Below are 25,868 nucleotides of genomic sequence, written 5' to 3'. Positions count from 1 at the left end.
CGAGCTTGTCGTCTTGGGTGAGAAACAAATTGTTCGTTTCAGAAATTCATTAGGGCGGCTCTGCTTGGGTGATGTTGCCATGTTGCAGGTAATTATGTCTCATTTGTAGAGAGCCACGGTGTTTAGTGGGAGGCCGCTCGATACAAGTGCCGGGGAGAACCATGATTCACCATAACGGGAACGGCCAGGCTCAATCTATAAAGAAATCAAGCCATGTGAAATTCCCTCAGAGTTCATCTTTTTGCCTGAGCAGTTTCATGACAGATCTAGAAATAATCACCCCGGCTCCATGTGCAGTGCCTTGTATCGATCTCACCCGGGGAATTGAAACTCACCAGAAAACAAGGCATGGAGGGATGGCCAAATTATTATGTGGAAATCATTCATGCAGAGGAAAAGCTTCCTTTGGGTTTCTCTGAATGCATTGTTGCCTCCCCCAAATACCAATCCATGTTGCATGTTTATACTTATTTATTCTTGTGTAATTATGTTATTTCAGATCTACACGCTTTTATCCCATTTTAATATATTTATTTTGATATTTTTGTCATTAATCAATGTTTTGTGTGTAGTATGTCAAAGGGCTTGTACAGTTTGGTGAATTACATTTGTGAAAATGGGAATTATATTCATTTATAACACAAATGTATCATATAGTGTATGTTTTTGTGATGTAGCCTTCTATTTTACATCCATTCTTTTGGTCTTGATCTCAGAAGGATTTACTAAAGTGCATATTTTGCACTCTGCATATACTTTCAATAATGTGTTCTTGTACTTTTCATCAACACATTTGCTCTTAATTTGTCCTTGTTTTTAAATAAATGGCTGCATTATGACAACCACTACACTATTTACTATTTTATATTCTGTTGGATTTGGCCTCGGTGGATATTCTTATTTTCTCCTCCAAGGACCCGATTTCACTGGCTGTTGTTTTTAACCGCCATGTTCAACTCGATCATCTTTAAAATATGCCGATCCAAAAATCACTAACTGGGCTAAGGTAGTGTCACAATTAAGTCTTTAGACTTTGTAGCACAGATGCAAAAGAAAAATGGACGCGTTTCAGCCCGAAGCTCCCGAAAGAGTTTCTCAACGAGCCAGAGAAAAACATTCATCACTAAAGAATTTTAAAAGCATGTTTGTCCAAGGTTTGTGAAATAGTCTTTTATACCTCATCCTCCTCCTGGAAAACAATGCAGGGTTGCCCTGACTACCATCTCTTCACCTGTTTCTACGTAGTTCAGGTTGTTTTTTGGGCATATTCTGCCAAAACTGATGTGTTGTAAACACTTGAGTTCTGCTGGATCTTATGTGAGTAACCTACGGTTTGTGGGTATTGAGGCTGTTTGTTAAGGGAATATCTGAGGAGAGGAAACTTCTCCAAGGAGACTCTGTTGGTATCTTGGGGGCGGACATGAGGAATTACTGCTGTCTAGTTCATATGAATACAAATGAGTATTACTAATCTATATGATATGTATTGATGTCATGGCAATGTTCTTATTGTTTGTGCGGGATTGGTCATGTAAGGTTGTCGCATTACCGGAAATAATCACATTTTCACTCTTACTTTTCTTACTTAGAAAGTCTGTCTTTTGATTTTGTTGTATTGATTGTGTTTATTGTATCTGGATGTTATGCACATGATGAGTTTATGTATATTCATATGTGCATTTTGTAATGTTAGAGGTCACTTGTCTTGTTGTTGCAAGATGAGAATTGTATAAAAGAACATTGTGTAACTTTTTTCTGACTTCTTTTCTGATGAGTAGGGTTGTTTTTTAAGGATGTGTATCAGCTGGGTTTTAATCAACAGCTGGTTCCTGGATACTTTTTAAGAGGGGTGTCACACACAACCCAGAGGAACGCCTCGGGCTGAAATGTGTCTGTTTACTTCTGCTGCTGTGTATCATTAAAAACATGTATTTGAGTGCTGAGAACTATTCACCCACTTTTTTTTTCTTATCCTTTTTCCACTTCTAGCACCACCTTCTGCTCCCAAGATTTACCTCCAGATTCCCCCCGACCCTCAGACCGGTCAGTGGGCTCTCTTCTGTCTCACTGGGGGGTTTCACCCCAGCGAGCTCAGCCTCACCTGGACCTACCAGAGCGCAGCAGCCAATACCGATCACCCATCAGTCACCAATTGCACCCTTCCTGCGGTTAACCCTCGTGGTCACCTGTCTGAACGCCGGGCTGACAGCGTCCTGCTGTCCTCAGGTTGGGTGGAGAACTCCACGCCTACAAGCCACTCAAAGTGTTTCCAGATGATGGACAACCACAGCCGGGAAGTGTATCTCTTCAGTGTACTTGTCCTCCCACTGAAGGAGTCTTTGGAAGCAGGGATCACCTTCACTTGTGGGGTGCAGGGACACCCTGCCATGACCACGGTGCTGACTGCCTCCTTCACTTGGGGTAAATTAAAATAGCCAATCAATCCATTTCCCACATATGATCATTTTTGAAATTGGTCTTCAGAATCAGAATTGTTTATTTCCACGAGGTAACTGACAAGCTGGAAGGTGCATAACCATAAACATAGAATAATAAAAATATAATAAAAAGAATAAACACAGTGCAATAATAGATATGTATGGTAAATAACAAACAGATAACAGTAGTATCAAACAAGTATGTATTTTTAAATAAAAGTGGCAAGTTTATTTTAATAAAAGAAGATGCATGGTTGTTTAAAAGAAACACATGCGCCGCCGGGGATCAAACCCAGGTCACAAGAATGGAAATCCAGCACTTTGCTGATGTTATCATAAAAAGACAATTATTCCACTAATTTCTTTGTGCTACTTTCCAGTTGGAAGTTGTCTTCTCACGCTATCCTGAATGTTCTGCTGCAACATAACAAATTTGACAATAATCTGGAATTATATTATATATTATGCCAACCAGTTTTCAACATTTAACTTAATCATGTTTTTTGTTTGGTATGACATTTAAAAATATTATAAATCCCAGCTTTAGCAAATAAGGAGCACATGTCTTTGCAATTATGGGTGAAAGAAAACACTGCACCTATTTCCATTAAACATTGACCCAGAATTGGTCTCCACTAACTCCTACGGGAACTATCTGACTCATTAACTGTTTTCTGGACCGGTGTAGTTGTTTTCTCTGAGTTCTTTTGCAATATTAAAACAGTGAAGTAGTGAGGCAGAATACTGAAAGGTAAATAGCCGAAAGACTAGCTGAAGGAAACCGAAATTCTATCTGCGTTTATCACTACATGTGACTCCTTTCACATTAGCCATTTAATGAATTAATACATATTCAGTCTTATAGTCACAGTACACAGACGTATAGCTTTAACAAATGCAGCTAATCAACCTTTGTACTCATTTGCGTTCATGAATCTTCAACAGGATTTCCAGGAAGGAAGTCTATAGGCAACTTCCTCCCTAATAACACAGTCTGCACTGACACAGAGCTCAGGGACGACGGGGCCTCACATACCACAAGTCGCTTGTTCAGTGTTTGCCCTACTTGACTGTTAATGTGGGTCAGACATCGATCATTCCAAGGCAACAGATTGCCTGCAATACTGCATACTTGAACAAATTAATGATTTACCCAATCAATGTTTAAACACCTCTCTCCTCCCAGCAAGGAGGCGAATGTCCATCAACCGAAGCCAGTTCAACCTTCCTGATTTAATTCTGCCGTGCTCAATAACAGGATAAGTCAGTGCTAATCAGTGTTTGCCATTTCTTATTTATTTTTTTGCTCCACTTTCCAGATGCCTCCCCCGACGAGCTAATTGGACACTTGAACATTGTGAAGATGTGTCTCCTCTCTGCAATGACCGTCGTATTTTTATTGGAAGGTAAATGTGAGTAAACCTCTCAGCGAGAATTACAGGAAGCGGTTAAAAGACCATATTTAATTTATGTGATCCTGCTCTCAACAGCCGTCAAACATTTCTGCGTGCAGGGGAAATGATGTCTGCCAGGTGAGTACAATTTTCTCCTCTGCCTTTGGCAAACAAGTAATGTACACACACACACACACACACACACACACACACACACACGCACAAATGCATACACACAAGGCTGTTTTTTTCTTATTGCCTTAGCTGTCACCTATCACACAGGAAAAAGTCAACACTGACGCAATGACTAATTATTGTCTTCCAGGAAATACAAAATGAAGTGGGAGAGAAAACAAAAAACAAGCCCCTGGATGTTCAGAGCGACACATCTCACCTTTGACAAACACAAATCACACCACAAATCGAGTCCAGAGTCATCGCTGATACTGGGAAATGAGAATTAACCGACTGAACATTTAATTCTGCACTATGAGTAACTGTGTATAATCCTCTCTCTCGCTCTCTCTCTCTCTCTCTCTCTCTCTCTCTCTCTCTCTCTCTCTCTCTCTCTCTCTCTCTCTCTCTCTCTCTCTCTCTCTCTTCTCTCTCTCTCTCTCTCTCTGTATATTCTGCTTGGCTTTTCACCCACTTCTATCCTCTAAACATTGATGCCATGCTGATTTCTTTCTGCAAATCAAAGCTGTTTTTCTCTCTAACTCCTCATCACGACGGCGAGCCGACCGCAGCGTGTTTTTGGATCTGCTCACTTGGCTGGTAGTTGGCGCCTCTTCGTCATCCGGGTCCGTGTGTCAGAGTGAATGCTTCATGCATGATCCACCTGTCAAACAGACACGGTGATCAGCTCAGGCCTAATCCTTGCAAAATGGGATCACAGCCGATGACAGCGCTCGTGTGATAGCATTGTTTACGTGTGTGTTGGGCGAGATCTTGATTCATTTGTTGGTGGAAGTTCAATTTTAATTTTGGCGTGCCCACATTAATAATAGCACTAAATACTGCCTATGATAGTGACATTTAGAGCAGGAATATGAATCTACATCTACAGTACAATCAGATTAGTGAAAATGAACAAAAGAATCGGCTCAATAAACTTGCCATTGCTCTATTTTATTTTTATGAACATACATAACTGATTTGGTGACCACATCTATATTCAGGTATTGCGGTTGATATGGAAATGCAACGCTTACGTTTGTCCGTCTCGCGAAGACAAATTATTATATTGTTATGAAAATGCCAGTTTGCCTTGATGTTGTCACTTTCTATTCTTCGGCTCAGGTACAATCACACTCACATTATGCAGCTATGATTTTTGTATGAAAATAGTACTCTTGTGTTTTGTATCAGGACAAACCCGTGATACAGCTCTTAGATGTATTTTTTTCATGTATTCAAACATATATTCAAACGCTTATGTTACTTTATTGCCACATATAGTTTACATATAATCAAATCCTAGTATGATTCAAGATAATGTAAACAAAAAATGTGCATGAAAATGATTATAGCCATCAAAGTCAAAATACAAAATACACAAATATATGTTCACATAAAAGCAAACTGCCTGTTTGCGGCTCGTGTGTTTGTGATGTTGCACAAAGCCCTTTGACTTTTCATCGCACTTGAATCTTCTTCAGGATCTCACACTTCATCGACAGCTGACGCATAACCAGCATGTTGCTACAAACAGACATTTCCTGTTCACGGTCCAAGCTCTTCGGAAACCATGATCTCTTATTGCTGAGAGGTGACGTCCGCAGCTGTTGCTTGGATATTGATTTGGCGGCTGCAGCACTCTGAAAACACCTGACTGCATTTAATGCTGATGAAAAACTGCTCTGATGTAAGAAGTCTTTTTCATTTAAATATGACTCTTCAAAGGACGCATAAAAACACTTGGAGCCCGCTCAGACGGACAGGGGTCCTCTCGCGTCTCGTTTCCTAACAGGAAGTGCATCAGGGAAACAAACAGTGTGCTGTATGCCGAGTAATTTTCTCACGTGTAAAAACACAAGCATGACATTGATTTCCTGCTTCCAGGGATGAAGAAATAACAAATTAGTGAAGGCAGCAGCTCACGGCTTTTTTTTTAAGTCAGCTCAGATAGCATTGATCTCCTCTTGTTTGTGTTCCTTATCTATCGCAGTCGTGGTAATCCCCCCACACAAGGCCCAGAGCATGTGACAGGACATGCACCTGTTAAGGCGACTCCTAACCCCTTCCATCAAACTACCCACAGTCTTTCTTACAGCAGAGGAAGAGAAGTAGAAAATGAGAGGGTCGAGACAAGCGTTAAACGTGCTGAACAGCAGTGCTTTGTCTCGCCAGTCGGGACTTTTCCACATACTATAACCGACAATGTGCGAGACGTTATATGGGCCGAAACATAAAGCGAACACCAGTAGTGTTCCTAAAGCCATGCCAATGGCCCGGAGCCGCCGGCGCCGGTCAATGTGCTGCAGCTTGGACAGAATCCTAATGAAGTTGATGTAGCAGAAACTGCTAATCAAGAAGGGGATGCAGAAGAGTACCACGCAGAGCTCCAGGCGCACGGGCAGGAGGACCTTCAGCTGAGCCTGTGTGAAATTCTCATAACACACTTCCCTCTTTCTGCCACCAACCGCAGAGACATTGTGGCCTGAGGTGGCATTCGGGGAGTTTTCGGGGCCGATAAAGGGCACGATGAATACAATGCTGAGGTGGATGAAGGAGAAAATCCAAAAGAAGATGCTGGCGGCGACGGCGTACACTGGTCGCCTCTTCAGGGTGTGCTGGATGGGGAAAGCCACGCCGAGGTAGCGCTCTACGCTGACCGCGGTGAGGAAGAAGGTGCTGTTGTAGATGGTCATGTAGAAGACGAAGCCACTCAGAGGGCAAAGTGGGTAAGGCATGTCCCACAACATGTTGTTCATCACTTCCTGCATCTTGAACGGCAGGAAGGCGAGGAAGAGGAGGTCGGAGATGGTTAGGTTGAGCAGCAGGATGTCGATCGGTGTGGCTTTCTGCTTCACTTTCTTACAGAAGGTGTAGAAGGCGAGGACGTTGGCCGGGAAGCCCAGCACAAAGGTGATGATGTAGACAGACAGGCACAGTCCAGTGTGGCACTGCTGCATGGTGGCCTCGGTGTAAGTCAGTCAAGGGTGGAGATGTGTCACATTATGTCCTGGACTCTGGGGGGATGCATGCACTGCGGCACAGGGAGGTTTGATCCGCCGGGCAGTTAGAACCGCGGGAGACGGAGGCTTCTTCTTGGGTCAGTGGCCTGGAACAAACCCGGCGAGACAGCGTGGTTTTCCTGTCCCAACCGATAAACCAACGCTCATCGTTTCCTCGAGGGTTTTGAGCTCCGCTGATAAGAGAGAATGGAAGGAGATTACAACTCTGCACCGCACAGTATTTCTACCTACTGTCCATTTGACACTGGGTTTAAGAGTGCACTGCTCGACTTTTACATGTGTAGTCGACAAGCTGAAAGACCACTGGAAGAAGAGAGATAAACTCTAATTCTTTATTTTCTATATTCCCTCTTCATTTCCTTCTATTACCCTACTTCAGAGTTTATTGTGAAGCTCAATTATCTCTTAATAAGGACCCAGGATTTTGTTTGGCGCATGGATTTGTATACAAAGCATAATGCTGTGTTATTGCTTCCTCTGTCATAAATACAGAACAGTGATGCTTTTATCACTGATGTCCAGCCCCTGTTTTCTGTCTGTGCACATTTAATAGACATGTTGAGAAAATGATGACCCTCGTAAATGTAATGACTCCACTACACCGGGTTTAACGCTATAGCTGGTCCAGTGTCACAGCACACTTCTGTCATCAAAGCATCTGTATCTATTTCTCGCATCTTTTTATGAAGGAAATACAGGATAAAAGTAAAGGAAATAAATAATTCAAGACAAAATATATGATATTAAGAAAAGCTGGTTTCTTACCCTTTCTGCGATGCGTCACACAGAAGTAAAGTGTGAGACAGAAGCTTAACTCTTATAGTCCAGAGGTTTTCTTTGGTAAATGCTCGAGAGAGAGAGAAGTGTGAAGAAATTGTAGAAGTGCCACCAATTTAAGCAACTTCCTTGTTCACCATTGTGGTTTTTCACTTCAAACATTTTACAAGAAAGCTTCCTATTTAAGCCTCTCTGAAAAAGAACCACGTCAAGAATAAGAAGTGATTGTTGCTTACCTTATTCCACTGCGTGTTTCTTGGCACACCCACATGTGGTGATTGCTCAACTGTTTTATTTGATCTCCTCTATTCACCCGCCTCCAGCTCCAACCTGCTGTCGGGCGGCACGTCCCCTTATTTGCATGATAATCTAAACATCCAGCGCAGATAATAGAAATTATTATAGGGGAGGTATACTGCTGCAATTTATCTCCTGCACTCGCCAAACACGGTTACTGTGGTAACACCTGGCCTTTTTGTGATATGAGTGGAGCAGAGGGTCTCTGCAAGCCTGCCTGATCATAGGTTATTCAATCATATTTAGTTATCCATGTCCATAATTCATTGTTCTCTTGCTCCTAGTGCACTATCCTGTACACAAATACACATATACTAACAAGTATGAATGCCTCTTTTTTTATGAAAAGGAAAGAAAACCACTATTGACACAAAAGCGACGACTTGCTGTCTGGGCATTCCCTCCCTTTACAACATGTGGTGATATATGTGCGATATAGTTACACAAACAGAGGCCAGCTGTTTCAAAAGCCATACACTGTACACAATGATAAAAGAAAAGACACAACGTGTGGTTTGTTATAAGCCTGATTAGACTTTCCATTGTGAGATGATTCTGTATGCGGCAGAAACACACTCACGGATGTTAGAGATCAGCGGCCTTTTTCTATTTACCGCCTAAAATCACAGCAGGGTCAAGTTTCTATTAAGTAGGTGAAACAGGTGAGAGCTCAGATATCACGGCTAAGTGAGAGAAACGAGCTTTTGAAGTAATAATGACTCAGAGGTATAAAAAGAGTCTTTTTGATGTTGGCTAATGTATGTAAATCACTCTGAGGCACCTTCACTTGAGTTAAGTCCTTAAACACTTGATTTCCATGTGTGAGTTTGGGATATTTTGTTACCCGTCTGACACGAGTCCTAATTAAGTATTTGTCCTTTTTACGACGTCAATCAATTCCTGGCCCCCACTGCTAATCTCATTCAAAAACCTTCTTTCAACTTCTCGCATGCCTCTGCACCGCGGACGAGCGGCCACAGAAGATGTTTGAGTTGGGGGCAGTGCGCTCCTTTCTGAAACCATCACATCTGTATTCCACGCATACATTTGGACGATCACATTGCATTATGCAAGCTGGTGTGTTCCACTGTAAGAGCTGGTTTTACAGAGTGACATCGGGGGAGGGGGAGGGTTTCTGACGTGCTGCTTGAGCTCAAACTTCCCTGCATCGCTTGGTGATATTTCATCATTTCAGAAAAACCTTTTTCAGCAAGTAAAGAGACTATTTACCCTACTGGCAAGACACACAGGGGCAAATGTGTAGACAGGGGCCCGTTGTGCATGTTCACTTTCCGTTTAAGACCTTTTCTCATCCTTCCAAAAGGAAGAATCACTAAAGGAATCACTTTTTCACATGAAGCCAAGGATTCAACTGCAAGAATTATTATCATTTCTCATTCATATAATTTGCATTATCAGAGTAAGCAGGAGGAGGTGGAGCACGGCCGTAAATATCTTCAAACCCAGAAGAAATTTAGATGTATCATATTTTCATTAGATTCCATGAAAATATAATGTACCTGCTGTATATATTTTATTTCCTAACATAAAGGTCTGAATGCAAATCCACACTGCTGGAAGGTTTTGACTTATTTTATCCTGGCGTAAAAGAAGTCAAATGTAAATGAAATCTGAAATGTGTTGTTCTACAGAGGATGGACAGACAACGTGTTTTGTGGTTTCATTTGGAGTACTTCTGGGGTAAGAGTAATGCATGCTGTATATATATATATATATATATATATATATATATATATATATATATATATATATATATATATATATATATATATATATATATATATATATGTATATATATATATATATATATATATATATATGTATATATATATATATATATATATATGTATATATATATATATATATATATATGTATATATATATATATATATATGTATATATATATATATATGTATATATATATATATATATATATATATGTATATATATATATATATATATATATATGTATATATATATATATATATATATGTATATATATATATATATATATATATATATATATATATATATATGTATATATGTATATATATATATATATATATATATATATGTATATATGTATATATATATATATATATATATATATATATATATATATGTATATATGTATATATATATATATATATATATATATATATATATATATATATATGTATGTGAATGTATATGCAGCAGCAGAGCGGCGCAAGGACACTGCTGGGGGCACTGACGAGCCTTGGGGCAACAAAGATGGCTGCTCTATTCTTCCCCAGTGTGTTTTTTATAAATGCACAAAATGAACAAAGACCGAGGTTCCAGCCAGGTATTACAAGTGTGTGTGCGTGTGTGTGTTTAAGTGAGAAAATAAGGGACTTTCCCCAGCAGCATCGGGCAGGTTGAGTGTTGTGAAAACAAGTCATGAACGGCAGCAGCAGCAGACCCACAACCCTGAGGTGCTTTTCAGAGTTTGGGACACCAGGGATGAAGTCAGACAAAGCTGATGCAACAGAGTGATATTTGTGAAAGAGCACCACAAAATAGAACAAGGACACGGCTCAGACGCACAGTGGTGAGGTACAGAGAAAAGCCTGCAGAGCTGTGGTTACTGAAGCAGCAGGAAGAGAATCATACTTTATGAAACCCGAGGAGCAGAAAGATTTATTAGTGCGCCAACATATCAGGTCCCAAATATCAGAAACAATCTCTCCACATATATACTTTATTGCCCTCGCGTTTCCCCCCTCTCAAGTATCCTAGAGGTTAAATAGAGAGGGTGGGCAGTAGTGCTTAATGGAGCTGCTAACTGTAGATGAATTGCGTTAGAGAGTATTTTAAATTAGTGTTTTAGTGTCCAGTGGAGTCTCTGAATATTTAATTAAGGAATAAAATGTGGCGGAAACAGCTAATTGTTTTTGAGTTAATTAACATCAGACTGCGAAATTCTTCACGGAAAAACGGAAGACCAAGCGCCGGCCTTCAAAAAGCCTCTTGGAGCTTAATGCGAGGCACCACTGTGCACCATGACACTGACCATGACACTGACCAGGAAACAACCGGGCCTCACTGGCTGCGCCCCTCTGCTCTGTGCGCACAAGGACAGGCCACTTTGAGGTTTCATTGACACGGCTGTTATGAGCGAAGTGTGTTGTTAAAGAGCACAAACATGAGCAGCGTACACAAGAGCTGCTCTGCATGTCGTCAACAGCCCTGTGAAGAGCTGGGGAGAGGAGAGAGGAGAGGAGACGATCGAGAGGCTGAATAGGCAGACATGATGATCTGCTTCCCCCTTGTTGATTTACTGTAAACGGAGTAAATACTAAAACATAACAACTTCCTAATATCTTATGAGAAAGAGGAAGGAAGAGAAAGAAAAAAAATATATATGTTTCTGTTGAGGTAACTGGCAACATATGCAACAAGTTTACATTTTTTCATCACCTGCTATAAGTTCTGCTGCTGTATTAAAGAGAAAATATGATCTGTAAGTGGTAGTACTCAGATCCTTCAGTATCACACCGTAAAGGTTACAGCTGATCACTTCATTGTGATAAATAAACAGATATTAAAGTGTATTTATGTCAAAAAAAGGAAAGTAAATTCTTTAAAACATTCTTTTATTCGACAAATTGCACATTGAACTGAATACAAAAGTCACCAATAAAAAGGATGTTTGTTAGATTTTAAGTGCCTATATCTACTTTTAACTACTGCAGTGGGTCGCCTCGTGTTAGGATATAAAAAGGATCGAAGTAAAAATGATTCCATGTAAAACTGCTGCAGATAAAATCCAACAGTCAAATATACTTAGCAGCAAACAGCTATTTACTAAAGATAAAGTGGAGTAATGGTGTAGTGGGCAGAGAAGGAGGACGTTGTTTTGTGTGTGTCTGTGTGTGTATGTGCGTGTCTGTGTGTGTGTATGTGCGTGTCTGTATGTGTCTGTGTGTGTCTGTGTTGCTATCCGAGCCTCTCTGTTTGTTGTTTTGTCAATCAGACCATCTTGACCAGACTCTGAATTGTGTTTACAGCTTCCTTTAAAGCACCAATTTAAAAGTACTTATTCTGGCTCATGTGACTGATAAATCCGTTGTTCATTACATCATGAGGTCGTCTTACTGATCGTCAAATGGGTCGTCCTAACTATTTTACTGCTGAAGCTGCTCAAGGCGTAGCTTATTTGAATTATTACAGTGGATCACGATCCATAGGCGTCGGCACCCTCTAAAAGGATCACGAAATAAATCTGAGGCATCATGTGATGTTTAATGGGAAAGAAACAACAATTTGTATTTGTTTTTCTAGATTTTTCCGAGTTGCATTAGCATTGCTAACAAATCCGACACATCTGAAGCCCCTGGACCTTCTTTGTTCATGAGAGGCCGAGTGTCAAAACGGTTAAAGACCAGCGGTTTGCTCGTGAACAATGCACTGTAATTTGTCAGATTATGGTATGTTTTTATGTTGAATCTTAATATGAAAAGTACCACGTCCTGCTGTACTGTCGTGCGTCGCACTATTTCCACTTAGCTGAACACAGTATAGAAACAGCCAGGCTTGCTACCTCAGACAGCTGATTTGTCCAATTTCAGAACAGCATCTCTCAGCGACTGAGTCAGCTGCTTCTTATCATCAAATTTGTTTGGGTCGACATCCGGGGAGACGATTGTCTCACACAGGACTGTGTGCACAGCCACAACAGGTCAGATGCAACACATGACTGCCACTGAAATGCACGTCCATCTTGCCTCTTATAGACCCCAGTGCATTTGAAATAAATAGTTAATTGTGTTACCTCAAGTAGATATCTCAACAATGAAGAGATTGTGGCTCTGTGCTTCACGGACTTGAGCCTCCTTGCTAATCCCTCTGTTAATACCCAGAGCATGAACCTATAAGCTTCCTTATAGTTATGGCAGTGGGGGGGTGGAAATAACAATATAATTCTTCTCTCCCAACAGAAGATTCAGTGGTTGCTAAGCTGCCATATTGCTATTTGAAGGGTGACTTTGCTTCCAATATACGGTGGCTGGACTCATTTCATTCCCGGTGACACATTCATAAAATAAAGCTTGCTATGTTGAAAAGATAATCTTGTACATTTGGCTGGCAGTATTATCACATCTGACCTGAGTCCAAGGAACGACTGTATTAGGACAGAAATCGGAGAGAAAAATAGACGACAGTGTGAAAGCCATGGAAGCAAAATAGATTCTCAGTCCCTGGCCCCCCGCCCATACCAACTAATCAGTTTTATAATCATCACATCAATTCCTTTTAAAAGAGGAATATCAAAAGGAAACTATTGTGTCGTCTCATTTCAAAGTGCTGTGCAGTCTACTCTCACTGCCAAAAACGGGCAATTATTATTTCTGCCGACAACACGTGGTGACAGCCGGCTTTGTGCGAGTCTCGTAAACACAGAAACCAAGATTAGTTTTTTAAGCTCAAGCTTATGGTCAATGTGAAGATTTTTCAAACTTCTAGGAACAAGGCCAAGTCACACACCTGCACGATGCATCCAAGTCGCGGCCCTTTATTGGGTTATCTGGCGTTGCTGGGAAGTCACAGAGTAGTAAAAGCAAAGCTGATATCGAGGCTGGAGGATGTATGGACGTGCTTTGAAAGTGGACAGAGATCTGCACAGCGCTAATGTTTGAGGTTCCTAAGCAATAATGCTCTCGCGTCATCGGCCCTTCATCATGAGCCTGAAAATGATGAATCTGCACGACAAGACACGGCTTGTTGATTGTTTACCGAGCTTGTTGAGCTGTTCTGGGCGGCGACAGTCTATTATGTTGCCTTTATTTGAAAAGCGACCTCCATTATTTGTCTTCTTTTTATTTACAATACAAACATCCTTGATTACCAATACTTTAGTTCCGACTTTCACACAAAAGCTTGTCTCAATTAATCAGTGATGATTCAAGGTCTTTTATACAGAATACTTTTAGTTGCTTCAGAGCCGATAGAATTTAGTTCATTGAACTGCGGAGAGCGATAAATATACTGAACTGAGCTGATGTTGAAAAGCTGCTGATCCCCAGACCAGAAGCTTAGATGATAATATCTTGAAAGATCAAAAGGAATAGCACTTAAAATGCATCTCATTATGGGAGCAAAAGAGAGTTGAATCAATGGTTTTGTAAAACAGTGGGCGATTGCTGAGATAAAAGGAAAGCCCGATTGGACCGGAGCCACAAGACGACGGCATCACGCTCGTTCTTGGAGGTCGATGAAACTTGAAAGTCACTGCTCTTCTGATTACAGGGTGAAATTGCTCATGAGATGTACAGAATACACCTCTTTAATATCTTTGCAGAGTAAAAGAAGCAACTGAGCTGCCGTGTTCAGGTGAGATGAAAGTTTAATGATCACCAACGGGAACGTTTGGTAACATTTGAGAGCATTTAGATGAGAAGTCAGCTGCTAATGGCTTCACACCAACACTTTAATAAAAAAATATACATATTGCCTATACCAATAACTGCTCTTCACGATTCCCTTTCTTACAATAAATTATGATTATTACTTATTGCCTTTTTTATTATTTTGTTTATTGGGATGCACATTTAGACATAAAATACATTCAAAAGGTCAGAGGAGGGAAAAATGGTGTTCTTGTGTGTGTGTGTGTGTGTATATATATATATATATATATATATATATATATATATATATATATATATATATATATATATATTCTGAGCAGCTTTTAATAAGGAAAAATATTTTTGAAGGGACGTTGAATTAATACAAGTAAATGTACAGTGTGTTCCCTTGAAGAGCTTTTGTTTGGTCCGGCTGATAGAAAGACTTTTTTAAGGTCAGCAAAAATGTCATTTCCTAAAGACCTTCAACGTCCCTTCGAAAATATTTTCCTTATCAAAAGCTGCTCAAAAATATATGTTAGTAAGCATTTCTATATAAGTGAACCCTTACCCAAACATTTTGTAAATGTCACCGTTAACTCCCCCAGAGGCTTGCTGAACATGAGGTCACATGGCACAGCGGTGGCATTTTGAAGGGCAGAGATATTCTACGGCTTTCTGGGACACATTTTGCAACATAAGGTCAGGCAAACACAAAATAAGCAGGAACATGTTGGTGTGCAACCAATGTTGGCTTTCAATATCAACTATCTTTTCAGGAATTATTCATTTGCTTTTAAATGACTGAGATAATGACAAAAGCCCATCACAATTTAACACAGCCTCAAGTGATGTTCGTATATTTCCAGACAAAGTAATTTACTAATTAATAATGTTACAAATGAAATTAAAAACAACAACGATTTGGTTGTTTTTATGTACGACTAAAGCAATAAATAAATTCTCAAAATGAAGCTTTTCGGCTTTCAGATGAGTAACTCATCTTTTTGGCAAAGTCACCGATCAGCCGGTTCCCTTGAGCACAGAACCGTCTTATTGTACATGTTGAAAGCAAGTGGCAGTGGTTTACAGGAGACACAGACGCCAGCAACGTCCATTCATCAAACGTCCTCATGATGACCTTAAAGTCTACAGCAACCATCAACGTAGAGACATTTCTGAAACCACAGATTCACATCGTGTCCGTTTAGTTCCTGTCTGCGCGGGTCTGGTTCTGTTTGATCAATAATACTTAGAATGACATGTTTATATGAGTAGCAGCAGTTATCGTCCACAGCAGTTATCTCCTCCACACAGCTGACCAATAACTGAGAGAAGTGGGCGTGAAACTTACATGATCATTTTCGTGAAATTAAAGAAATTATATTAAAATGTTTAGCGGACTTTCCCACCATCTTTTCAAGCAGTTCTGAAAAAGCAAGCTGGCAACTTTAGAGCCTTCCGAGTCGGTATGATTCCTTCAGATTGTTGTTGGTGACGCGTTATTTTAAGCTCCTTATCAATAAATCAATCAATTAAACTTTATTTTAATCAAGGTCCAGATAATACATACGAAAGCACAAATAACATACATAGACCTATCAATGGTTTATAAAGAGGCAGTTGTACCTGGCTCCACAGCTGGGACTGGTAGCGTGTAGTAGTCCTTATGTAGCATTCACGAGCAGTGTGGAAATGGTTCAAAACACACTATAATGTAGATGTAGGCAGATAAAAGGTGGTTCAAATGTTTATTAATGTATTTGTGAAAACTATGACTTCTCCTTTGAAGCATCTGTAATGGTGTATAGACAGTAAATGAATGATTGACTAGACGTCATGACACAGCTGTAATCATACTTAATGGTTTTTGGCATGGCACATTATTCTCAATATACCTTCTACACACACATAAATATACATGTGTAAATATGTATAAATATGTGTGTATGCGTGTGTTTTCATTGTTTTAAATCCCTAATGTTCCTTTTAGATTATAACTGTGACTGAAACCAATGCAAATAAATTTGACTTGACAAGATTCTGCAATCCGAAATGGTAAATGAGTCGCTAAAACTCAGATAAATTAATTACCGTTGGCAAATCTGTCACTCATATCCATTCTCAATTCCTCCTGTGGGTGTAAAAAGATATATTTAGAATTTTAGAAAGTAGTCAGACTGAGCTGCTTAGCCCAAATAAGTAGGGCATCCGTATCAAATAGCTCACATTCACACACATACTTAGGGAGGAATGTCCACAGGAACCTGACCAATGGTATCGGCTGATGATAGGTTACTCGTTTCTGTATGATTGGCATGGCTGAGGAAGAGGAAGAGGAAGAGCACACCACTACTGTTAGGCAGACTCTATAGTTTATAGGAGGGGTACTCAGTGTGATGGCTGGGAGAGCAGCTGTGCAGATATTACTGCAGTTACACAGTGGTTCAGCTGTAAAAACCTGCCTTTAGTACACACACACACACACACACACACACACACACACACACACACACACACACACACACACACACACACACACTTTCTTATTAGTATTTTGTTTGTGTGTGTTCTGCTTTATGTCTCAAGAAAGTAGGCCAGTGGCATAAACCAGTCGCTAGTCGTTAGCCGCTATTCTGCAGGCTAATTCGAGTTCCAATGACTAGAATTTAAAAGGTATATGTGTCCACTCGTCAGGCATGGCAGGTGGAACATAAATGCTTGTTTGATCAGGTTCCTACAGCCACATACAGCACAATTACTCAGCATGACAGAAGTGGGATGGATAAAGAGAACTTTATTTTTCTTAACCCCCCCGTGCCCCCCTATTAATCTGCACAATTTTCAGTGGACACAAACACACTCAGCGGAGCCGTCTGTCCTTTCCTTGTGGATTAATACACTGATCTCTGTCACCTGGTATTGGTTTGTTGGGATGTTTGAACCTCTTGTCTACTGTGGGTTGGTTACATGGCCCGGAGCAATGTTTGGTGTAATGTAGAGTCCGAACAAGGCTCTGCAATTACTGGAGTGTGTTGGGCTGGAATTGCACACACAACTAAGTCACTATTGACAGAAGAAGTAAATGTCGGCAATAGAAAAAACTCTTGCTCAAATCAATACATTGTTTTTTGCTGCTGTCTCGATTGCTTCGATGTGGCCAACACTCATTTCTCCTAAGTTACAGCCGAGTGTAGCTAGAAACACATAAATACATAAAATGGAATATACAAACAGAAAGCATGTACAAAAGCTCATGAACCACATTTTGTTCATCATGCCTCTAACTGCAAGTAGCTGTGATGCTTTCCTTTATGTTCTTGGCTCACATATAGCGACTCGTGCATCTGCTCGGTTTTGTACGATCATCTCTTTCTTTCTGCTGACTTTGGATTTTTCTTTTACTGCAACACATGGCTTGATTATGAGAATAACTATCTGCACTGCCATTCGAAGAAAGAACTGTTTCTTTGAACTGGCTAACAGAAGACGCCTGTGAACTGTACATCTTTTTCCCCCTTTCCACCTGTGGTTTCAGTCTAAACTGGGAACCCAGGTTTCCGTTAAAACTGTTTTTAGTAAGAGTGTCATGACGGTGGCTGGTTTCAGTTTCAGCATGAATTATTATTCCTTTAAACATCGGATGTGTATCTACACTACAATAGTATCTAGAACAAATTGATTTGTATTTTAAAGCTACAGAAGATTTCAAAGATCTATTAAACTGACTTTAAAGCGCTGAATTTCCACAAGAACATGCTTTCTCTTTTGAATAAAGACGTATGGACTGATACTTCTTTTTAAAACAAACTGTGAAGTATCAGTAAATAAGCCTGTCTTTATTCAAAAGAGAAAACATGGTAACAATATGAAACGCGACATGATACGCTCAACAAAAGATTACGCTAAGACACAGAACTCTTTGAAGTTCTCGTGTTTGATATGCATCCCTGAAGGCAACAGTTCACCTTTAAGCATAACAAGCCAAATGACAACTGAGGATTTCCTTGTTGCTGCACACGACTGTATTCCTTTTTTGTGTGCCGGACTAAAGACAGGAATAACTATGCCTATGGCTTGTATTTTAATTTCAGCAGACATCATCAAAGTTGCACAGATGGTGAAGGCCTTGAGGAGAGAAAAAAAAAGAGGTGGAAAGTGATCAACAGATAACCTAAAAAAACATCCTCTCTCATAGCTCCCCCTTGTGGGATGACGAGGCATGGAGTCCCCCGGCTGCCACTGTGCAGTTTGTGATTTGCATTTTTAACACTCCCATCGAGAGCGATTTACAGTCAGTGAACTGTTGGGGATTCACTGTCCTGCTCAAGGACATCTTGACTGGATAGATGGCGGTGGCACAGACTGAAGCAATAAACTCAGGGTCACTGTCACACTCTGAAATGTTGAGTTTTTTGTTCAGCTGCCCTGGTGTGTAAAGTTGAATCATAAATGTGTTTCATTCCATATTCCTCTGGGACTCGTGTAGCATTTTACTAAAGAGGGAGGGGGGCGGGTCGGTGCAGAGAGGCGTTCAGTGTCTTACTCAAGGACACGTTGACAGGGATATCAAAGGACTAACCAGTTCACTTTAACGATGATATGGACTTATAAGGACTATGGAGGTGCTGGAGAATACTCCCCACCACTGCAGCGAACAAAAGAAAGGCTTTGGCTTGACTTTTTCTTCACTTGAGGGGATTTACGAGGTAATTCGACTTAATTCTGTCTGGGCCTTACAGCACCTCCTATGTTATTTTAAATTGCAAAATGCCATCACTTTTACAAAAATATGTATGCCTGCTGAGCTGGACTGAATTTAAATTAAAATTGGATCCAGATTATATTGGCCATCTTGTTGTATTAAGTTTTCCAGTGTAAATAGTCTCCAGAGTAAAATCAACACACACACACTTGAGGCAGGAAAGATCTCTGGTGCTGCAGTTTGACACACACCGAAACGAGCATTCATCAATACTAAAAAATGCCCTATTTGCACACAGCGCACTTGAGTTATGTTTGCCTTTAATTTATGCTTCCAAAGGGATGCGTAAACAATTACAATTACTTGCGGCAGTCACAGTAAATCATGGCAAATCAGTATAATAAAACAACACCAACAGATTTGCATGCAAATTGGCCCAGGAAAGGAGGCCACATCAGCGTTTGAGGTTTACTGTGTTGTGCGTTTCAAGACGACACCAGGGCTTGTAATTCCAGTTGTTCAGGCCATAAACAACACACTTCACTTCAAAGACAGCAGGAGCAGAATTTGTAAAACTGCTCCAAACTTTTCATAAATCACAGCTTTCATCTGGAGCCGGTGCAGGCGATGCCGCAACCTTTTTTAGCACCCGGTACTCAAATGTACTCCATCTCCACTCGTTTCAGTGCTAGACTACCGTGAAGTGTCTCCAATAGTGAGCAGCAGGACTGTTCATCAGAGGTGACGTACACGTGGGAGCAGGGGATTGGGAGACTGATGAAGCTGTGATCCAAACACACACTCTGCACCTCCACAACAAGCCGAAGGAACAGATTCATCTAAGGAGAATCAACAACAGCGTTGGGTGTACACAGGCACCATGCATAATTAGCACTATAGACACAGTGAGCAGAAATATGCTCAGACTGCAAACAGCTCTGTGATTCAGAGGAACACCAGAATAAATCTGTGTTTTTGTGGTCTGACTTACTGTCAACATACACGAGAAGGTGTTTTGTACTGGAAATCAAAAGATGCTCATGTTTAGAAGAATGTGCATATTTTCAAAGAAGAGGCAACATAAAGTAATGATTGTGCATTGTGCTGTGAATAGTCTACAAAAGTGACATCCACTGTGATGGAAATATAACAGTGTGCCAGATTTGAGTGAACAGTTTGACCAAGTTCTACAGAAACTTTGTTGTTATTATTGAGGAAAGAATATTTTGGAACAATTCTGTACAAATCCTTCCTGAGGAGCAATGATACTGAAATGTCGTGCTTGCAGCATCTCACATGAATATTCAACATCTGTATTAACTACACACAAGCATTCATTATCTGAAAAACAGCATTATTTTTCAAGGCAATAAAGTAAATCTCATGCCCCAGCTGTTTGGTTGACGCCACCAGATGCGTCGTATTTGCTCATGACCATTTTCAAATTTGGATGTTCAAGTTTATGTCTTTTGATTTTAAAGGTTGGGGCATTAGTGACAGTTCCATAAAAATATAGAGAGATTTTTTAAAAACAACTATGATATGATGGTATGATATCCCTTTCCTGCTTGTGGTTCTAGGCCCACTTATTGCTAAGATATAAATCTTAAGAATATAGTTTTGTTTTCATAAACGGCCAACTCATTTCCTGCAACAGCTGGACACTAGCTTTTCATAAATTGTGACTCTCACAGCAGTACGTAGTGCATACGTTGTGGACTATTTTCAGCAGGGGATTAATATAATACACATTTGGTGCCGGTGTGAATTTATAGCAGCAGGATAGCGTATGTGCGATCGACTCCAATAAACTACAGAGTTTATGTCACCCAGAGCAAATGTGTAGCTCACTGATGTGGTTTTATTAGACAACAACGGAGCTCTACGGCACAGAGGAATGAGATATGTCACTTGTTTGAAGGAACAGTTCATTCAGGATTTGTTGACAATAATTAACACCTCTTATCCATGAAATTTCATATGAAAACATTTATTCAATAATAAAGGCATTCTTCCATTGGTGCCACCCAAACAATCACATTCAATTGCAAGTTTAACATAAAGCACAAACATTATAAATCATTAATTACATAATTGGTAAAAGTAATACTGGCATCACATTGTATAAAAGATGTGCTGTCTATGATGACCCAGTGCAGACTGTAAATTGTTACATTGTGCTTTTTCAGTACAAACCGTGGCCTCATTCATGCAAGGATGTGATTATTTCCCCAAGTCATTTAAAGCATTTAATTAATAAGCAGCCATCAATTTGAGGGATACCCCTTTATAGTTAGCTGAGCATTACTTCATAGCGCCACTGAAGCAAATCTGTTTAATGGAGACGTGTCATACGAGGCATCGGTAAACAGAAGGCGCAAAATAAATAGCTGGATGTACATTAAAAGGCCACCACTATGGCTAATTTCTTCCTCTATAATCGTCACTGTCGCCCAGGGGCCTATTCCCTTCTCGCTTACTGTCTGTCACGAACAGATGAAGCACACATATTCATGCCAGCAGCTCAAGTGCATTTTGTCAAGGTGCTGTTGTTAAGTTTTGATGATGAATGGCTGATGGGAGGTGAGCTTGGTCGAGAGCTATGGATCACTGAACGTGTCGACGCTCAGCAGGCTTTGATGCATGACCAGTGCTTCAGAAGTCAAAGTAGCCCAATACATGTGGGTCTGGTGTATGTTTGGAGAGAGGGGTTGTTGTTATCTAAACATCCTCCAGTGTCACCATGTAGCTTATTTTATGTACATTTAGCCTCCTTCCTTGAGATCATTTTTAATTTATTTCTAGGAACGTAAGACTATTCCAAAAGGTTAAATGTGTATCATCCCCATAGGAGACATGTACAATTATTTCATTTAAAAAGAAGGAAAAAAAACCTGCTATGACTTAGATACCCGTGTATGGCAGCGTTTCTGAGAGCGGACCCTGATGCAGTCAGTCTTGCTTGGTGGTATATTGGATCACGTCTGTCAGCTGTTTGTTTGTGTCAGTAGATGCATGCGAGACAGTTGTAGTGTAGTCTGCTGACATCTGTCATCATCTTGGTCTCCCTCTGGGAGCCTGATGCTGGAAAGACACAACAAGCCCTTCATTGCCAACATGTCATGCAGAAGAAAAGACAGAACCTCCGACACACAATGCTGCTTTTAAAAAAATGCCACAGTGTCACAAACACTCAAGACTAAATACATTTTTATGGCACCAAGAAGACAATCGTGCAGATGCAACCTCCATTTACAAGTGCCGTCAAGCATCCCTCAAGAAACTCACTGCTGACAAAAGTACAAACTGTTGAGGTGACAGTGCAGGTAGAAAAAGGACTGCGTGCACGCGCACACACACACACACACACACACACACACACACACACACACACACACACACACACACACACACACACACACACACACACACACACACACACACACACACACACACAATGATACAGAGTGACAATATATGACAGCCTTAAGTGCATATCTGAGAGAGAACCATGTGCTGGAAATCTGTAATATCAATAAACACATGGCTACTGTGGGCTGCAGTTTCAAAAACACTATGCAGTGTCTCACTCACCTGCTGCGGGTGGGTGAAGTGGGAGGGGTGCCCGTGGCCTCGGGCATGGGCATGTCGGTGTGCGCCATTTCCAGGATGCTGGTGATGGTTGGTGGGCCGCTGTTGAACTTGTACGGGTCGTTGAGCCACCGGTATGTTAACTGGAGGTCTGGGGGGCTGAGGACCTCTCGTTGGGGATTTGTGCTGCTTCCTGGGGAGGGCCTGGAACTGTGCAAGGGGGATGACAGGAGGAGGAATCGGTGCGTGCTGCGCTGCAGCTGCAGGACCACGTGCCTGTGGTCCAGGATGAAGCAGAGCGGCCTGGGTCTGTTGTTTCCGGTTCTGAAATGTTTGAGCCCTCTCAGTGTGGGCTGTAAGTGCAGCCTGGGTTAGGTTACTGGGATTAAGCTGGGCAGAGGAGTGAGGGACTGGAGCGGTGCCTCCTTGGCGAGGCTGATTGGCGCCATTTGTGACAGGATGTGTCTGCTTGCCCGGGCCTTGTGGTGGTGCTTGGATCGTCACTGCTCTGTGTTGCTGGGCCATGTGTGCCTGTGGAAGGTGATTAGGATCGGCCAAAGCTCTTGAATCTGCGCCCCGCAGTGCAGTCGGTTCCTGACGTGTCATCGGTCCTTGTGGCAGAGCAGAGCGGCCTACAGAGGCCTGCTGGCTCATGAGAGTCAGTGCCCGAGGGTTATTGTTGTGTGTGGTTTCCTGCCTGGGGGCGATCTGGCTCCCAGACGAACCTCTGATGTCTCGCTGAGCACCCTCCCTTTGTGTGTGGCCACTTCTCTGTGCGTTGTGTTCAGCCTCAAGCTGTGTTACACTGCGAGTGTTTGGGCCTCGAAGATCAGCTGAATGGCTCCGCGTCCGTCTGTCCACTAATCGTGCATCTTGTCTGGGTGGCGCTCTGCTCCGGGAAGTGGTTTGACTCTGAGGTCGAGGCTGGGATCTGTTTGGCCTTCTTGCCTCTTGTATGGGAGGATGGGTAGTGTAGTCTGAGTAGTCAGAGGTGTACTCAGGGGATGTCTGTCCTCTTTGAGTCGTGCCGCTGGGATACGCTGGTGTCCCTCTAAGAAGATCCCATGAGTTTCTCTCAGACCGGCGACGAGAGTCTGGCTCCTGCTGGTAGTTCTCTGTGTTGGCATTTCGCTGAGGAGTGTATGTTGGTGTCCCTCTGAGGAGATCCCAAGAGTTTCTATCGGACCGGCGATTTCGCTCTGGCTCCTGCTGGTAAGTCTGCGTGTTGGCATTTCGCTGAGGACTATTATTACTGTTGTAGTGCGTGTATCCAGTCGGGACTAGTCCAGGCTGATCTTGGTGACCTGCTTCTATGTTACTTGGATAGGACTGCCCACTTTGCATTCTGGGATTTGATTGCCCTGTTTGCATCACGTTTTGTTGGGTGGTATTATTGGTAAGTGGAAATGAGTTGTCTCCCTGAGTCTGTTGACCAGAGTTTGGGTATGAGTTAAGATTGACATGAATGGTGGGTATTTGTGCATTGCTGTTTTGCTGGGCAGTTTGTGGCAGCGTGTTGAGGCTGACATGGACCGCCGGCGGCTGAGCGCCGCCCTGGTTAGAGCCAGTTTGTATGAGAATGTTGGGATTTTGTGGCTGTGCGTTCAGGAGTGTGTTTGCATCGGTGTGTGTAAAAGCCCGGTTGTCAATACCATTGTGTGGGTATGAATTGACATTTTGAGAGGCATTGTGTTGGTGTGTGTCGAAGTTAGGCAGCCCGTTCAGCGGCAGCGGCTGTGGGTTGCCACGACTTTCACGCGGGGCTGTGTATAAGCGGTCAGGGTGCTGCGTGTGTGTGTTCGAGTGATAGAGGGGGGGCTGGGGACCTTGGCCCAAATCCCTTGCACCATTAGGTTGTGGATCTGGAGGCTTAATGGGAGCAGATGAAAAATGATGGGAGAGAGAGCAGAGACAGCACAAGAAAGATGGAATGAGAAGGTTAATTTGGGAAAAGCCTTTTAGCACCATCACATGGACAAGATGAAGTCAAAATCAATGGTGAATCATCTGTAAACTTTACTGTGGCTTACTATCGGCCTGGGATTTGGGTTGGTCTTCGGCACAAGCACAGACGTATCACTTTGTCTCTGTTGTGCTGTAATAATAGAAATAACAAAAATAAATCCCTGTGGTGCAATAAAACATGGCTGAGCTATTCTGTAAAGCATAACTGGAAATAGAGAACATCCAAAAGGGTTTTACTAAGTGTTTGAATCAGCGTGATGTACAATAAAATAGTGGACAAACAAAATGTCCAGGACCGCACGCACACTTACCCCTCCTTCTTCGCACGAGGAAAACAATGAGCACGATGAGGAGCACGATGATAAGGATCAGCAGCAAACAGCCGATCACAATCCCCACCACTTCCCCTACATCCAGACATGTGGCTGGAATAGAAAGAATGGTGGCAAAGGGGGAGAATTAATAACGATAATGAGTCTGGAGCCCAGACAGACAAGAGGACGAAAAGAGAAAAAGAAAAACAATAGAGCAGAGAAGGGGAAGATTCTTACAAAGGATTATCAAGTAATAGCAGCGAGAGAGACATAGAAATGAAAGTAAACGTATGTGTGAAAGTCACAGAATGACTTTGACCACAGTCTCACCAGATCAATCTCCCAGGATACTTTCTGTCTCTCTCCTGTCGTGAAGACAGATTTAGGAACAGAGTCCAAAACCAACCGCCATTATTATCAGTCACAGAGAGGTCGGCGTCCACCATAACTCACCTACAATTGCCAAGTCTATCCCTTGCTCCGACGTGCTACCGGTGAGGGCGTTTCTGGCCGCGCAGATGTACCGACCGCTCTCATCCGTTGAGAAAGTCTGAAGGCTGAGCACCCCGCTATCCGGCTGGCCGGATGCGACCGGCTGCCCGTCACGTTGCCATGAGAAGAGGGCAGGGGGCAGCGAGTCAGACGAGCAGGTGAGACGCACAGTCTGTCCCACCAACACGTCCCCTCCCCCGACACACTCTTTCGGGGAGACCTTGGTCAGCACTGGGGTGTCAGGGCCATCTGTTGTGAAGCACAGGACTTCAATATCAGCATTAAAAACATTTGGTTCCAAAGTAC

General features: G+C 41.8%; 2 protein-coding genes across 2 annotated transcripts; both read right to left on the bottom strand.

The window, feature by feature from the left end:
• Positions 1-5,952: 5,952 nt before the first annotated feature.
• LOC137781167 (free fatty acid receptor 2-like) lies at positions 5,953-6,966 on the bottom strand. Its single transcript, XM_068569758.1, has one exon. The coding sequence runs from the start codon at positions 6,964-6,966 to the stop codon at positions 5,953-5,955; it is 1,014 nt and encodes a 337-aa protein (XP_068425859.1).
• Positions 6,967-21,257: 14,291 nt separating this feature from the next.
• On the bottom strand, positions 21,258-23,473 carry si:dkeyp-97a10.3 (uncharacterized). The gene is made up of 2 exons (XM_068570520.1): positions 22,795-23,473; positions 21,258-22,284 (listed from the first exon to the last, which is right to left on the bottom strand). Exons 1-2 carry the CDS (start codon positions 23,443-23,445, stop codon positions 22,255-22,257), a joined length of 681 nt encoding a protein of 226 aa, XP_068426621.1. The 5' UTR covers positions 23,446-23,473; the 3' UTR covers positions 21,258-22,254.
• Between the last annotated feature and the right edge of the window lie 2,395 nt (positions 23,474-25,868).

Source organism: Clinocottus analis, unplaced genomic scaffold (genome assembly GCF_023055335.1).
Source record: "Clinocottus analis isolate CAN_PGR_092001 unplaced genomic scaffold, fCliAna1.0.p SCAF_9, whole genome shotgun sequence".
Taxonomy (NCBI): domain Eukaryota; kingdom Metazoa; phylum Chordata; class Actinopteri; order Perciformes; family Cottidae; genus Clinocottus; species Clinocottus analis.
The sequence above is the reverse complement of the archived record's forward strand: the minus strand, read 5'-3'. Positions and strand labels throughout refer to the sequence as shown.